An 18,033-nucleotide genomic window follows, 5' to 3' on the forward strand; every position below is an offset into this window, starting at 1 on the left:
ATTGCTATGCATAATTCTGTAGCAAATGAAAATCTAATGTCTTCTGTCATTATCATTGGAACCAAGTACTCTGTTCAAACTTAGCTCTCCCCATACACAAAGCTTTCCTGGAAGACATTGGAGCTTGCATTATAGATAGACTTTAGGCTTACAGGTCCTAAGCAGAAACCTGGAGTCTATACAGACCACAATCTCAAGAGAGGGCTGCACTTTGCAAGACCCTCTTTTTGACGTAGCCTTGACCCAGAGCAAAATATCACAAAGAAACTACTTTTCCACAACAACTCTATTACGTGCTGTTTTGTTGTTCTTTGATTAAAGTTATTCAAAATAGAAAATACCAGATTTTTTTTCTTAACATATGAAACAAAGCTCTAGCTGCTTTTACATCTTTGATACTTTCAAAAAGAAAAGGACCAGAGGAGGCCAACATGTGTAAAAGGTATTGTCTCTCCACTGTGAACTAACAGGTTACAATTAATTTATGCTGCATTGTGTTTTGCCACTCAGAAATCAATGCTGAGAAGCAGAAGGGTGAATACTCGATTTCCACTTACTGATGTCCTGTGCAATCTGCCAAACATATCAGAAGTTTTAGAGGTACCTTGGCTACATAAGAAGTTTACAGGCTCCAAGAAGCCCTGGAGTTGTGAAATGGCCGGAAGATAGCAAAAGCCCAGGATATGAGTCAGTGTGAGTCAGTGTTGCAGCCTAGATCCTGGACATCCATCTGACTAGCTGAGAAATCATATATTGTTGAAATAAGAATATCAAACATTGTTATTTGCAATTCTGAAATAATAGCAGGCATTGAAGTTCTAAACATCCATCCATTAACAGCTTCCACAGAATAATCCATAAATACTTATATTTGGTCATAAATATTAAAAGTATTTCTCTTTATAATGTTGTTTTAGTGTCCTTGTGAATTCTGATGTATTTTCAGTTGTCAGCACTTGGGTATTAAAATAAATTACTCTCCTAAAAATACAATAATATGTTTTCAAATAAATGCTATAATACTATCTGCTTAAATTCGCATAGAAATGAAAACTGTATGAATAGATTTTATAGATTTCATTGTTCATAAGGAAAGTTATGAAATCTTAAAAATATTTGTCAATACAAGTAAAGGAAAACTGACTAACAAATTTAGTCACCCGCTGTGTAAACCTGAGCTGGTTTGTCTGCACCACATAAAAAACCGCATGATTTTATTGTCATAATCCTTCAAACTCATTGGATTTTTATAAGATCCAAATAAATGCTAACCATGCTGATCTAAAGTTATGTATTTAAGGAAATATATTTAAATAACACAGATTTCTAAGCCAAGGCACAGGAAAGAACAGAAATTAGAGAAGTTTCCTTAGCAGTTCAATGAGAAATATGCAGTAAAGGATTTAAAATATAAAAACCTCCACAAGCTAGAGACTAAAAATAAATGGAAGAAGTCTGGATGTATCTGAGGTCAACTTTATAGAAACCGTCAGGTAATTGTATCTGTTTAGCCTTCAAAAAAGAAACAGAACAGAAGAAAAAAAGGTTATGATGTTAAATATTGTCTTGAGATTATGGGCTGTACTTCCATAGTCATAGATGTGAGAACAGGTATTTAAAATGCAGCTGGATAATATAATAACTTTAGCATGCCAAGGGTTAGGTGGATTGCTCCATCCTTATCAAAGCAGAAAAAGGGAATGCTACATTTTACTCAAATTAAAAATTAACAGAATTGAAATTATAAATGTTTGAGGTGCTTGATTAAAAGTTAATCGAAGTGTTAAGTATTTGTACAACCTAAAAAAGTTGAACTTCTATTTCATACAAGACTTTTTCCCACATAATTATACACGCTCAGATCCTAATAACTTCTTTTTCAACTCATAAAAATGTTGTTCAAAGTGTAAGAAGAAATCATTTTCATGAAAATATTTGTTTCAAAGAATGCATTTGTTTGGTAATGCTTTGCTTCTATCCCAGTGTTTGCTTGGTATTGTGACTTATTTGGGAGAAATGTATGGATAATTCCAGGGGTGTCAATGCTTTCAATTATCATAGATCGAAGGCAACCTGACTTAAAAGAGAGACTAACTTCAGCAGCTCCTGCGTCATGAAACATTCACTGTCTCCCATTTTCCATCAGTTGGTCTTGCTAGTTCCCCTTCCATCCTGCTGTGCTGCTTCTGTGGCCCCTGTGTCCCTGTGCTGATCTCTGTCTCTTGTGTCTTATCTTGGGTCTGTCTTGTCTAGTTCTCCCTGCAGTTTCTTCCTGTGTCTGTTTGTAGATGAAGGGGCTGAGGATCAAGTGGGTGCTCTACACAGGTTCCCCAGCCACGAACCTTCCACCAGCGGGGAGAGGCGTAGACTCCTTGCCCCCTCCATCTCGGTGTCTGTGCCTGATGATGACCCTTACAATTCCGATGAGGAGTACTATGAGCATCCTTTGTTCAGCTCAGAGTGGACCACCTCTAGTGTGCTCCCCAGTGTCACAGCGCAGAGTGCAGAGGTCCACTTAGGCCAGGAGAAAGGTGAACCAAGCATGGTCCCCTTTTGCTCCTCCTCCCCAGCCTGCGGCTTTGACCATACGCACCATGTTAAATGTGCCTTCATATGGTATGGGAGGGGACGGGAGCCTGTTTTTTCCATATGGAAGTGAAGTCCCTATAGAGGCTATATGTATCCAAATGCCTCAATCATGGAAAAAAAAAAAAAGCTCTACTTCCTTTTCACTGTTTCTGAGATGTATACAAGGAAAAAGGAAAAGCTAAAACAAATTTCATTTTTAACACTTTTCCACTTTTTGCTCCTTGCAAGAGGTCAGTGGGGAAGAACATACACTCTACCCAAGCTAAAGATGATGATCCAGAATATCATTTTTGCATCTTTGAATCCATCATGTATTTAGGACCAACTTAGAATTACCCTTCTAGTTAATAGAATGAGTTAGTGCAGTATTAATATCATACCTCTTTAAAAAAGAAAGGTGGCAGATAGATGTTATGGAATGTATTTAGCTCCTCATCACTGACCATCTAGAGACTAAGAAGGCTCCTTCAGATGACTCAGTCCTGACTCACACTAGGAGAGTAGGGCTAACCTGAAGGAAATGTTTCAAAGCCTTTGTTATTCTAGTATTTAATTGGCTTTGGTGAGGATGAACACAGTAGACAATAAGTTGAGCTTTGTTTCATTCCAAAGAGTAGTTTTGCACAGAAAAAAAAATAAGCTAATAAGATATATTTTTCTTAGGGTAAAGACATTTATTTCCAAATTGGAAAGAAACATAACTAGCTCAGATAAGAGTTTATTTCTGTATGCAGCAATATTTACTGCAAGGGCAGATGGTCCCATGGCCGTGAGAAATAAGCGCAAAGCCCACTTAATACATTCATGAAACTAAGCTACTTAAGGGTCCTTTTGGAAAAGAAGAGAGTGCCAATGACTCAGACACCCTGATAAACAAAAATTACTCATATTGAGCATTAACTTAAAATGCAGCATGGGTGGATTTTGATATAAGGATTAACTGTAGTAGAAATAAAGTAGAAATAAACATGAATTTTCCTAACTCAGAAAGTAGAGAGCTACAAAGTTACATCAATTTGAAAGCATGCACATTAACTTCATGAGATTTCATCCATAAATTATTACTGAACCACCTATTTTTAAATTCTCTTAACTATACTCTAAATCTCTAATTCTATGATACTTAAAAATTGCCCTTAATAATACATTAGAATCAAAATTTGATTTTTTTTTTTTACAAAATCTATTTATTTGAAAGGCTGAGTGATAGAGAAAGAAGAGAGGAAGGAGGAAGGCTATTATATCCACTGGTTCACTCCCTGATGATGGCAATGGCCAGGGCTGGACCAAGCTGAAGCCTGTAATCAGGAACTCTGTTTGGGTCTCCCACATAGGCAGCAGCAGCCCAAGCACTTGGATCACCTGCTGCCTTCCCTGAGCACTTCAGCAGGGAGCTAGATCAGAAGTTGAGTAGCCAAGACTCAGTGCTCTCATGTGAGATGCTGGTAACACAAGCTGTGGCACTGTAATGTTAGTCCTGGAACCAGAATTTTAAGGCAGTTATGTACATAAGTTACAAAGTTGGAGTATGTGAATGTTAAATGGAAGGAGATAGTTCAACCAGTTGTATTTCTCTCTTTTTTTTAACTCCCTTTTAAATGTGTTAATATTTTTCCAAAATATGAAAATACCTTTCCTTTCTATCATCTTTCTCACAGCAATTTAAACAATAACCAACTGTTACATAGAAATTTATTTTCAGAACTGTAAAACAGCTTATATGTTTCCCTGTACTTTCTGAAGCAATAAAATAGAAGTTATTTACTGGCATTTCAACTGCAAATAAACACATAATCATGACAATTTACAAGCTCATAAATTTGGTTTTTTACATTGTAAATGTTAGCACTCTTTCTGTGTGATGTTCACTCAGGGAAAATATTTTGGCAGTTTGGCTACCACTCAATTACCTTTCTTTGGTAATGTTATTGCAGAAATAAGATGTTATTGATAACATGTGCACTTTATTTCCTAATGTTAAAGAGAATCATACATAAACTATGTTACTGATATTTCAGGGGTAGATAATATGATTCATTCTTGTGTTCCAAAGGCAGATTTTTTTTTTACAGACTACGTAACTTAGTGAAAGTTTTCATTTTCTCTGACATTATCTCTTAAATAGATTTAATAGAATTCTGTGAGCTGCTGAGGGAGTTGAGTATTATTTCAAGGCAAGACATATTTTATTCCAAAAGATTCTTCAGTGAAATTTGCATATTTTACAGCCAACAAGATTATGATGTAGGGACTTCCTACATTGGAGAAAACAGCACATGTCTAACCAATTTAATGTGTTTTTTCAATGCATATATATATCTATCTTTTCACAACCATCTGTTAACCTGCAGCATCTTATCTCCAATAAGCTTTCCACACATGCGTGCAACTTACTGCCATTTCCACTAACGGTTATCAGTCAGTAAAACCCTTTCAGCTCTTAAAAAAATAGTCTTTTAATGACACTTTAAAAGGCACCACTATTAGCAGATTATACACTGCAATCTTCTAACCGGTGAACAATGCACCTGCGTTAGAATATCTATTTGTCCATCCAAACAGTGAAAGAAAATACACAGAGGTCCTTGTGAGAATATTCCAAGAGAGCTGAAAGTGTTCCTTAAATAATATTTCAGTCTTTTGTGTATTGTTGTGTGATCATGATGTCAACATCTTTTTCATCCCTAAGAAGAAGAAACGCTAGAGGGTCCGGTGCCTGAGGAAGAGAAACCTGCAGCTCTTCCTGGGAAAGAGTGTGAGGCTGCTAAGTCCTCAGTTCAACCCACAGGCCTCAGTGAAGGCCACGTGGAGCTTAGTGCGGAGGCCCAAATAGTTCCTGAAGAGAGTTCCCCAGCAGGGGCCCTGCAGGAGGAAAGTGTAAAAGAGATCATGGAGGTGTCTCCAGAAGTAGAAACCCCTTCCTCTGCCAGGGAAGGTGTGTCTTTCTCAGGATTTGCATGTGTTCTGTTGCAAATGATTTCTCCCGGTGGCTTACCAACCTGATGCCTTTCCAATGCTGTGTCATCGCTGGGACTTCTCATGATCCCAAGACAACTGTTTTAGGCTTACTGAGCGTGTGTGGCTTGCGCAGGTGCTGTGTAGCAGCTTGGTTTGTCTGCTGCTACAGCTGAATCTTGGTTTTCTGTTGCCATGATACAATAAGCTTTGCAGCCAGGCTGATAATGCTATGTGAGCTTTTATTTATTTGTTTGTTTATTTTACCCTCCCCTCTCATCTCAAATGTTTGCCAGTCACATTGCTGATACATGTATATTTTTGTTTTTATTTTGGAGGCAGCAATTCATATGCTTTTCTTTCCAATTGTGGAGTTGGAATTTGGCACAAAGAGGCTTAAATGGTAGAATCATTTTGTTTGCAACTGCAGTGTGCTATTATGCTTCAATGAATACTGGCTTGGTTTCCTTAAGAGTTACTGCTAATGCTTCTCATGCTTTTCTTTCCTTTGATCACCCCCATAGCTCTTGAGTTTTCATTCATCTAAACTTTATCGAAAGTTCATAAAGTATTTATTTTCAATTGTCACAATAGGATACACAAGTATGCAAGGTAATGATGACCCATACACTTGCTCTGTGAAATTTTATTTGGTGGCCCCAAGGCTATTCAAGATGACTCTAGTGGCCACAATGGAATACCTTTGGCCTTGAAACAAGTGCCTTTCAAATTCTTGAATAAGCAAAAGCGTGTTCATTTCTCTGAAGTGTCACTGAAGCTAGCACTTGGCCAATGCTTCACCAGCTGGTATTGTTCCAGAGAGTGAAGATATGACCATGAGAAGAAAAATGTTTTGCTTTTCTAGCACTAAAAATTCAGATTTTGCTTCTGTCTATCCTACAAACTAAGAAATAATTCGGAATTAAGAATTTAGAATGTGTAGTAGAATTTTTTTCCCATTTCTGTCATCTCAAATAAATTTGTTAGCAAATACTTTCTGGGCTTTCTTTGAATATCTTTCCAGTTCATTTCCAAATGAGAATATCTATTTAAAAAAAAACTTCAGTAGAAACCAGTCTTTTTTGATTCCTTAATATATTTAGTCTTTTGTATCTTGGATACATATTCAGTACAAATTAGTTTATAAATTTTACCCGTAAGAAGGCTCAGGAATTTTCTTCTACTGTCATATATGTCATAGAATCTTCAGAACAAAACAAAGAACAAAAAGCTTTTCACAAGCATGTGATTTCTTGCTATTCCTGTACTCATTAATTTACAGTGGGAGTCCATTTTACTTATGGAACCCATATATCTCAGTCCTGACATTCTCATATATATTTTTCAAAAGACAGCATGTTTGCATGTTTCATGTTTTTTTCATTTTACCCTACCATTCATTCATCATTTCAAAGCATAATTTTAAGCTTACTGCCTGAACGCACTTGCCTATAATTTGTTAAAGAATCAACCCCATTACTTCAGATTTACTTACAGCCTCGAAGATGGTGTTTCCAGATCAGAAGGAGTTGACTCCCTCTAAAACCGATCCCTTAGACAAGCAGGAAGAAGAGTTCAAGAAACAAAGTAAGCCTGGTGAAGACCTTCAACATGCAGCCTTAGTTTCTCAGCCTGAGACAGCCAAAACTTCCCCTGATGCAAAGGACATGAAAGACACAGAAGAAGAAAAAGTACCTCTTGCTCTATTTGGGCATGCTGTTGGTGACAGCCTCGATGACATGAAACAAAAGGCAGAACCAAGCATAGTAATTCCTGGCATCGGCCTTCATGCGGAGCCCTCAGCTCCAAAAGAGCAAAAGGACTGGTTCATTGAAATGCCAACAGAAGCCAGAAAGGATGAGTGGGGTTTAGTTGCTCCAGTATCTCCCGGCCCCCTTACACCCATGAGGGAAAAAGATGTACTTGAGGATATCCCTAAATGGGAAGGGAAACAGTTCGATTCTCCGATGCCAAGTCCCTTTCAAGGTGGAAGCTTCACTCTTCCATTAGATGTCATGAAGAATGAAATAATCACAGAAACAGTGCCACTTACTCCTGCCCTCTTACAGCCAGATGATAAAAAATTTCTACAAGAAACCAGTGGCCCAGCTACAGCCAAGGACAGTGCCAAAGTGGAAGAGCCACATAGGGATGAACCTGACGAAGTGGCAGAAGGACAGGGTTCCGAGGCAATTACCTTACCCAAAGACACCCTTGTTAATGCTGTGGAAGAAAGTGTCATAGTGAAAGTTTCAGGGGAAGAAAAGGAAGCCAGCGTTCAAGAGACTGAGCAGATAAAGGAGATTCCTACCCCCAGTGGACAGGAACCTACATTTTCTGGAAATGAAATCCAGCTGAAGTTCGAAAAGTCTATTTTTGACAAAGAGCCAATACCAAAAGACAATGAACCTCTAAAGCTCGGAGATGGAGAGACGGGTGTGATGCAGACCTCCACTGATCACACAATATCTAAAGAAGAGCAGAGAGGTCAAGAGACTTCCACAGATGCATTAAAACAGGAACCGTTCCCTGTCGACTTGCAGCAAGCAGTTACAGATTCAGCAGTCACCTCTAAGACCTTGGAAAATGTCATGACTGAGCCAACTGCACTAAATGAGAAAAGTGTAATCCAGGAACTTTTGGAAGAGAAAGTTGCAGACAAAGGTAAGATTGAAGGAGCAGGGGCTGCAGCATCAGCTGAACTTGACTTGTCATTTTACGAAGATAAGTCTGGAATGTCCAAGTACTTTGAAACATCTACCTTGAAAGAAGTGACTAAAAGCGTTCAGTTGAGCAGTGACTACTATGAACTAAGCGACACAAGAGAAAGTGTCTGTGAGTCTGCAGACACCGTATCTTCCACACACAAAACTGATGACAAGGAGCTTCAGGCAGGCAAAGAGTCCCAACCCGGTGCTCCAGCACAAGAAGCTGGTTACAGTACACTTGCACAGACTTACCAACCCGATCTTCCTGAAGAACCCAGCTCTCCTCAAGAAAGGATGTTCACTATCGATCCAAAAGTATATGGAGAGAAAAGAGATCTTCACAGTAAGAATAAGGATGATCTGACACTCAGCAGGAGTTTAGGACTCGGGGGTAGGTCTGCCATAGAACAAAGAAGCATGTCAATCAATCTGCCCATGTCCTGCCTGGATTCCATAGCTCTCGGATTTAACTTTGGTCGGGGGCATGACCTTTCTCCTCTGGCTTCTGATATTCTAACCAATACTAGTGGAAGCATGGATGAAGGGGATGATTACCTTCCAGCCACCACACCTGCCTTGGAGAAGGCCCCTTGCTTCCCAGTGGAAAGCAAAGAGGAAGGAAAGCCCAGTCAGGAGGAAAAAGCTGCCAGAGAAGAAAATGCTCCAGTCGAAATATCCCCCGAGCCTCCAGCTGTAGCCAAAGAGTATTACAAAAATGGTACTGTCATGGCCCCTGACCTACCTGAAATGCTGGATCTGGCAGGCACAAGGTCAAGATTAGCTTCTGTGAGTGCAGACACTGAGGTCACCAGAAGGAAATCAGTCGTCTCAGAGACTGTGGTTGAGGAGAGTAGTCCTGGTTTGCCTCCTGTAACTGATGAAAACCATGTCCTGGTGAAAACAGACAGCCAGCTCGAAGATATGGGCTACTGTGTGTTTAATAAATACACAGTTCCTCTTCCATCACCTGTTCAGGACAGTGAGAATTTAGCAGGCGATAGTGGCTCCTTTTATGAAGGCACTGATGATAAGGTTCGGAGAGATTTGGCCACTGACTTGTCCTTGATAGAAGTAAAATTGGCAGCTGCTGGAAGGGTCAAAGAGGAGTTCGGGGTTGAGAAAGAAGCATCTCAACTTGTCGCCGGTGACAAGTCTGGACCAGGCAGGGAATTCGACCAGGAGAGGAAAGTGAATGATAAGCTTGATACTGTTCTAGAAAAGAATGAAGAACATGTTGATTCAAAAGAATATGCCAAGGTAGCAGAAGAGGCTGATAATAAAGTTGAAACATTTGGATTAGCAGTAACCCATGAACAAGCTCCAGGCAAAGAACCAGCAGTATCAAAAGAAGCTCCATCTGAGAAAGCACAGAAAGGCCTTAGTTCAGTGCCAGAGGTAGCTGAGGCAGAACCCCTCAAACAAGCTGAACCAGACATGGATGTTGCTGCAAAGATAGATGATCAGGGTCAACTGGATGTCAAAATCAGTGATTTTGGACAAATGGCTGCAGGGCTAAAGGCAACAGAGGTTAAATTGGAAGCTTCCCAGGCAGTGACCCCAACATCGAAAATAACTCAGGAGGCAGATGCATTTATGAGTGTAGAATCTGGTCACGTGAAAGAAGGTACCAAAGTGAGTGAAACAGAAGTCAAGGAGAAGGTGGCCAAACCTGACTTGGTCCACCAGGAGGCTGTAGACAAAGAGGAGTCCTATGAGTCTAGTGGTGAGCATGAAAGTCTCACCATGGAATCCCTGAAACCTGAAGAGGGCAAGAAGGAAACATCTCCAGAATCATCTCTAATCCAAGATGAGATTGCCCTCAAATTGTCAGTGGAGATACCTTGCCCACCTGCTGTTTCGGAGGGTGACTTAGCCACAGATGAGAGAGCCGAGGTCCAGATGGAATTTATTCAGCTGCCGAAAGAAGAGAGCAAAGAAACCCCAGATATATCCATCACACCCTCTGATGTTACAGAGTCAATGCCTGATGCTGTTGTGCCTGAACCAGCAGAGGCACCAAGTGAGGAGGAAGAGATAGAAGCCCGGGGAGAATATGACAAGCTGCTCTTCCGCTCAGACACCCTTCAGATTGCTGACCTTGGTATCCCAGGTGTCAAGGAAGAACTTGTGGAGACATGCCACGGTGAACACAAAGGAGTCATTGAATCCGTGGTGACCATCGAGGACGATTTCATTACTGTCGTGCAAACCACAACTGATGAAGGGGAGTCCGGGTCCCACAGTGTACGATTTGCAGCCCTAGAGCAGCCTGAGATGGAAAGGAGGCCATCCCCTCACGATGAAGAAGAGCTGGAAGTAGAAGTGGCAGCTGAAGCCCAGGCAGGACCCAGGGATGGCTCCCCAGAGGCACCTGCTTCCCCTGAAAGAGAGGAGGTCGCACTCTCAGAGTATAAGACAGAAACCTACGATGAGTACAAAGATGAGACCACCATTGATGATTCCATCATGGACGCTGACAGCCTCTGGGTTGACACTCAAGGTGTGCATTATACTTTTCTTAATCAAACCCAATAATCTAATGGGAATTATTTTTTAAAAGAGCATTTTTGAATGTCTCTTTAACTATTTTGCATTTTGTTCAGTATGTGGAAGATCTTGTACGTTTGTTACTAATGTTTTCATTGTTGTCATGATTTGCTTTGATCCACAGATGATGATAGAAGCATCATGACAGAACAGTTAGAAACTATTCCTAAAGAGGAGAAAGCTGAAAAGGAAGCTCGGAGATCATCTCTTGAGAAACATAGAAAAGAAAAGCCTTTTAAAACCGGGAGAGGCAGAATTTCCACTCCTGAAAGAAAAATAGCTAAAAAGGAACCTAGCACAGTCTCCAGAGATGAAGTGAGAAGGAAAAAAGGTTCATTTAACAATCACTTCTTTTCATATGCTTTTGAAATAATTATTAGTCTTTTGTAGAAGAAACTACCTAACAGTAATAACTATCTATAAAATTTTGTTCAATTTTGATACAAGTGTTTATTTTTTTTCCTGATGGTATGCTTTTTGTGTTTTCTTATTCATAGCAGTATATAAGAAGGCTGAACTTGCTAAAAAAACAGAAGTTCAGGCCCACTCTCCTTCCAGGAAATTCATTTTAAAACCTGCTATCAAATATACTAGACCAACTCATCTCTCCTGTGTTAAGCGGAAAACGACAGGTGACTGCTCAATTCTGCAATGTGGCTGGCAAACATAGACATGTTCTTTTGTTTGTTTGTTTTCTTTTTTAAATCTCATTACTGTAGAAGCTTCTTCATTTTGTTTTTCTTCCAAGAATCTCAGAAGTCATGAACGATTTTGCTATTACATGTCTTGTTTCATTATTCTTTTTTTTCCCCTCCCTGCAGAAAAGGTCATGACCATCTGTTTCTTTGTCATGCTCAGACATAACAGTGCGTGATTGTATCTTGGCATTGTGCTCTAATGTCACCTTCTGGGGATTCCTATTTTCATTCTCTGTGTTGGGTTAGACGATGGCGATGAATTTAACCTTGGTATGCGTTTTCATTATTTTGCTTCTTTATCTCCCTCATGCTTAAACCCATACATATTTGTCCTAGTTCTACCTTGTTCCTACCAAATCTGTTACTGATGTTGACGACTGAAAGCCACCAAGAATGTACGACGATTTCAAGGTTGAAAGTGAGAAATAAGCCTGGGGTAAACTTCTGGGATAAAATTTACTTCAAGTGCAAAAACAATAAAATAAGGAAAATGAAAATGCCTGGTAATCTCATTAGATTTTAGTACACTTATTCAAAACCAGCACAGATTCCATTCTGTAATCTACATCTCTAGCTGATATTTTATGGAGATTTTATTAAGTGAGTTGGAATCAAACTGCTAAATTTTCCAATTTGATTCTTTATTCGAAATTTTAAAATCGATCCCTCCATAGAAGAAATTTAAGTTAGAAATAAATTAAGAGCTATTTCTGTTTTGCTACCGACTTATTTCTAAACCTTCTCCATTTTTACTATTTGAAACAATGGTGAATAAAGTAAGATCCATACAATTGCCTGTAAGTTAATAAAATAATAATAGTAACCCATACAACTTCCTATAAGGCAAATTTCAGTTCAAATTTTTAATACGAAGTGTTAGGGGTTATGTGTACATTTGTGCTAAGGTAATCTTAATTTACAATATACTTTATTATAATATTGATTGGGTGACTTGCTTATAATCTACAAATTATCAGATTAATAAAGAAAGAATTATTTTCCTTTCCAGTATGTATCCTAAGTGTCTCTATGTAGATGTGTGGGTGGTCTTTGAGATTAAGGGCACATAAGCCTTTATAAGAGAAAATCAAGATAACTGATTTGTGATAGCCACATAAAAGTTCAAGTGTTTTGTGTTTGTACTCATAATAATCATATCATGTTTATTCTCTTAAGAACAAGTATCTAAAGCAGGATTTGAAAGCTGAGGCTTTGTAAGTACACATTGACAAAAAGACAGGATCAGGAATGCCTCTAAATGAGGAGTTAGCTATAAGACCATTGTTAAAGTGTACATTATGTCAAAATGAACTCTTTTTCTCCGGGTTTTACACTGCTTAAATTAGAAGTTTCACTTCTAGTCAAACAACTGGTTAGGCAAGTAGAATGTCTTGACTTGAGCACAAAAAATTCTATTTCCTTTCTGAAAAAAGAGAAGATTTTATAAGGATTTTGTAATTTTGGAGAAAATGCAAAAATGATTTAATAACCTGTCTACATGTCAACAATATTCAGTTTACTAACCTTTAAAATAAATTGCCCATATTGTTTAAAGGAAATATAAATGCTTTGAGCTTCTTAAGATCCTTTTTTATTTTAGACAAATTTCCAGATCAAAAAGTGTGAAATAAAAATAGATATTATTGGTTTTCAGCAAAAACCTGTATACCACAGGAATTTGAGATACATAACAAAGGCAATAGAAAGCCATAATTTTGACTGTTTACCTAAAAATCTCTTCTAGAATCTGTGAATAATCTAAGTGGTCAGTCCTAAATGGCCTAACACATGGGGCAAATACTTAGGATTTCTGGTAAAGCCACAAATGACACAAAAAAAGCTGTTTTTGAAAATCATTTTAGAGATTGATAAGTGTGTTTATGAAGTTTTATCTCAGAAAGTAACATACATGCTTGAGCATTTTCTAAACATAGCTGCCAAATACAGAGGGTTTTTCAAATTATAGAGAATTGTTTTTAATGCTGAGACAAGTCTGGTAAGTCAACAGAAAATACACTCGCTAGGCAAGATGGGAGTCTCAAACTGAAACCTGAAATGTCCAACAGGAGTACAAGAAACAGCAGTAACAGATGTGGTGGTAATAATTCCATAGAGGAAGTGCATGTGTAGAACATGTTCCGTGTTTACTGAACTTGAAATTCCACTCATGTTTCCTGCCCTTGACAATTTATTTTTCTTTTCATCTAAAATTGTACATTCTCACGTCAAATAAATGCGTTATTCCTATTGGGGAAGGGTTGGCTGACCAAGACAGATTAGAGTGTAAAGCACAGGAGTATCTTTGGATATGCCAGTGGCTTCCAGAACAAGAGTTTGAAAATCTCTCTAACTGTTTTTGTGTATCATGCAAACCCTGGAAACAAATCAGATTCCTTTTCCTGAAATTCTAGAGCACTCCATTGCTATTCCATAAATTCCATTTTCAAGAATTGACCATTTTGTAAGACAGACTCAAAGGCACCCTGGCATTATTTGGTGCACTTACCTTTGCTTCAGTATTTACGGGGTCAGAGTAGCGAGTATGTTGATGAGCACACACTGTAGTTAGAGCCAGGAGCTGTGCATCTCAAAATAAGCAGAATTTTGTTTTACATTAACCTGTTGAAACAACAGAATATCCAAGAAGATATTGAAAAAACATTTATGTGGGTTTTAGCTGTTAAATCCGGGGTTGTTTCTTTCCCACAGCAGCAGGTGGTGAATCGACTCAGGCTCCCAGTGTATTTAAACAGGCGAAGGACAAAGTCTCGGTGAGTAAAATAAACTTTTGTTGTTCTTCATGTGATGTTCGTTTTGGTAATTAGTTGCCGCCATGTCTTAACAACCTTAGATATCCACTGTTGCTTTTTCTTAAGTGTCATTGTTAATTATTCACTTAGCTAAAAGAGTTCTTAATGGCATGTACATGAACTGATACAGTATGTGATAGTAATGAGGATAGAGCTGAGCTATCCTTTATTAGTAAGATAAAAAATACAGCACAGTGATCTATTGAAAATGTGAGAGCCCAATTAATTCGCTTCTGGTAGAAGAAACTCATCTTATTATCATCACCACTAATTATATTTTAAAATCTGTCTTCATTGCTTCATTACAAGTATGTGACCAAATTAAGCAATATAGACAAATGAAGAGAAATAAAAGTCAATTTTAGCCATTTTTCTGAAGGTAGCCACAGCAACCATTTTGATGTAAAATCTTTTTTTTTAGACATTGCAGATTTAGCAACAAAAATGAAAACATTATGTGTTAACTGTTTAATTGAAGAGTGAATATACCCTTTAAGTCATTTCAGTGACCACATAACAATGCATTGTATTCATCAACAATAATAACTAATCACTTTTCTATTATTTGACATTCAAACTGTTTGTGGTGTTACTCTAACAGTATTACTATTAAAATACTTTTGGATAAGTTTGTGAATGTGTCCAAGTATATTTCTGTGAATAATTTACTACTGAGGAAGTTGTTGCTTCAAGAGAATGTTCATATTCAACATTTTTTGCTACATTTTGCCAAATTGTTCTTCACAAAGTTTCCACTCACTTATTCCTCACTTCTGCACACATCCTGTAACTGTTCATAAGGGTGTTTGTTATTTTTACAAGATATTTATAAATTGTTCCATGTCTAAACAGTTATGGAAATGGAGTGTACTATAGTTTTACTTGTATTAATGATGCTTAACTACTTAATATGTTTATAAATATTTTGTTTATTCTTGATTGAATTTTATTTTATGTTCGTCATATTAATCACATTTTGAAAATCAAAACCAACACAAGATTTTTTTTTTACTGCTTCATAATTGAACAAAAAGTGTTAAAGGCCACTGATGAAATCTTGAAGTTACAACAAATAATTTGAAAGATGTTTACTAGCAGCTTGTCACAGTTTTCAGTTTCCAGGAAATCCTATATAGAGGGTAAATCGTAACTTTTTGTCTAGTCTTCTAAACAAAAGGAGTTTAGAGTACTAATTTTTATTTATTAAGAAAGATAGTGGTTTCTTTTGACATCATCTTGTGTCCTCAAGGCTCTTAATGAAAATACTTGATTTTTATGAAAATATTTTTAGGCATAGCCCTAAACTAAGGCAAGCAGCAGAACAAATTTTTCACTTTTGTAATATTAGTCTTTACTTGGTGTACAATCTGATTTCAAGGTTCATAAGTTCACCTTCTGTTTATCTTAATGGTAGTGAAGAGCAAGGCTATAAAACAAGCCATGTCAAGTCTTGAATACATGTTAGCTGTATGATCTTTTCCTGCCTATGCATTTGGTATTAAAAGGGAGTTGGGGATAGGAATTCCTGTGTCGTGTGTTACTTTAAGAAATTTTATAAAAGCACAGGCAGTATAATGTCTAGAACACAGTTGTCCCTCAAAAGAGAGCAATAGTTACTAGTTATTATTTTGGTGAGTATTTGAAAGGTAGAAATTTTCAGGAGTGTATGTAGAAATCAATATAAACATTTTTCCCATAAGGAAAATAACTTGTAAGTAGACTTTTTTGGAAACCTTTAGGAAGTTTTCAATCTCCTGGGTCTTGGAGTAATTCAGTAGGATCAGCACTTACTGCTTATGTTTAGAACATAAACTACAAACATTACTTGACACAAAACAGTATATTTCCTTGTAAATGTCCATTCTGTCTGTCTAAAGAAGACATGAATACATCAACATGCTTTATTAGTCCGTCATTTACGTTACTCTTTTCTCCTTCCCAATATCTCATCATCTTTCTACACATTTTCTAAAATCCCAAGATTGATGCTTAGCTTTGGTGTTTAGTACATTCAGCAGAGCAATCCTTTAGCTTTTCCACTTGTTTTTAATATGATCATGACCTACGCATAATCCTTTGTTTCTTTTATGGTTTGGCTTTTTGTTTGTTTGTTCAGCGTATGTGATTTTCTTCTTAATCAGAGGCAATATAATAACTTTTTTTAAAATTTCCTAGATCACACTTTTGGAATTCACTCTCATGTGAGTAGGGTCAATCAGAGAAGAATGAGTTGTAGTGATCCAAATACACCTCCCACTCAAATTACCATTTCTGTAAAACGAGAAGTGGTTTGCACAATCTATGAATGCTTATGTCTCTGCTTAAGTGGCTACAGAAATTAAAACTTGAAATCTGCTTCCTCAGATTTATAACAGCTTAAATAAATTAACTATTTGAAAACAATGATCTCCTTGACTTTGTCAGTTTTATCTATCTTGTGATTAGAGTCTCCTGTGAGACCTGTGGCATGCCACTATAGCTTTCTTCAAAAGCCATGAATCCGGCTCTTACACTCAGTCTCCCAAAAAGTGATCAACACCTGTAAATTAAGTCTTGTGATCTCTATCGGCATCTTGAAGTGTTGACTTTCCCAGTTTGTATTTGTAACGGTTACTGTAATACATGCATGAAGTGGTGTTAATTCTCCAGTACATTTTGTTGCAAATATATATGTTACTCATAAAATCAACTCTTATAAATTTTCCAATGAAATCATCATAGGCAAATGAAAAGACCTTTTTTTTTCAATTTTTAAAAAATATTTTCTATAATTAGTCCTCAACCAGACCTTGTGAAGTTTCAAAAATGGGGCCAAGATGTAAGTTTTATGTACATTATAAGGGTTTTATTGACTACAGTAACACTTTCAGATATTCAATTCAATATATTTTGCATATATAATATCATTGTAAAACCTGTGAGTTGAATAGAACTCTTATATATATAATCCATAAATATATTTATCCCTATTCCAATTAAATAAGATAAGCAAATAAAATAATTAAAAGCCATGCAATTTATCCTGTATGCATCATCTTTTAAACTAACAAAATAGGAATTTTTTGCTGATTGCCATTTGTAATATTCTGCCTATCATAAAGGCTTATTTATTTTTGCAAAATGGTTCTTGTTGGCAACATGTCTTAAACAGTACAATTTATGATTTGAGGATTGTATCACAGTTTCTGAGAGTTGAGTAATTTCAGTTACATCAAGAGGATCTGTAAACGGTTTTTATTTTCCAAAGAGTTGGCTAGGTATTAATGCCAAATCTCACTTACTGATCAGTTAAAAAAAAAATCATTGGGGAGCTTATTTTCCTAACTGCTGGAAGACACGAAAACAGAAGTGGACTTTAGTTGTGAAGTAAATTCACTAACACTTAAATATATTAGGACTCTTTGTAATTGGCATAAACATGCAGTGGGAATTGTTTCCACAAACCTCCCCTAACTGGGTGCTCAGAATAATTCAAACTGTTGCAGAGAAACAAGGATGTCTTGAAACTGTTTGGGGGTGTTTGTTTGTTTTGTTTTTTGTTTTTTCCTTGAACAATTCACATCAGAAGCACAGCAACAACAGCATTGATTGCTTAACCAGAATAGCCCACCACAGTGAAGGGTGCTCATATTGTGTTGCACTTCAGATATAAACTCTATCCCTGGACTTCAATGCTAGGAAATTGCAGCATTAGCCCATTTCTTCTCATAAGGAGTTCTCTTGTCC

The 18,033-nt window shown here is 37.3% G+C and overlaps 1 protein-coding gene across 8 annotated transcripts in view; it reads left to right on the forward strand.

Moving 5' to 3' along the window:
• Positions 1–18,033, forward strand: part of MAP2 (microtubule associated protein 2) — a 210,951-nt gene that overhangs the window by 172,828 nt on the left and 20,090 nt on the right. For 6 of the 8 annotated variants that reach the window (XM_036493202.2, XM_036493203.2, XM_036493207.2 and 3 more), the window contains exon 7: positions 14,207–14,268. In XM_036493202.2, coding sequence (XP_036349095.2) covers positions 14,207–14,268 — 62 coding nt within the window. Of the gene's footprint in view, positions 1–5,278; positions 5,525–7,029; positions 10,753–10,923; positions 11,131–11,296; positions 11,432–14,206; positions 14,269–18,033 lie in introns of those variants that run through there. The other 2 variants (XM_036493175.2, XM_058664935.1) reach the window with 2 other exon arrangements.

Source organism: Ochotona princeps, chromosome 5 (assembly GCF_030435755.1).
Source record: "Ochotona princeps isolate mOchPri1 chromosome 5, mOchPri1.hap1, whole genome shotgun sequence".
NCBI lineage: Eukaryota > Metazoa > Chordata > Mammalia > Lagomorpha > Ochotonidae > Ochotona > Ochotona princeps.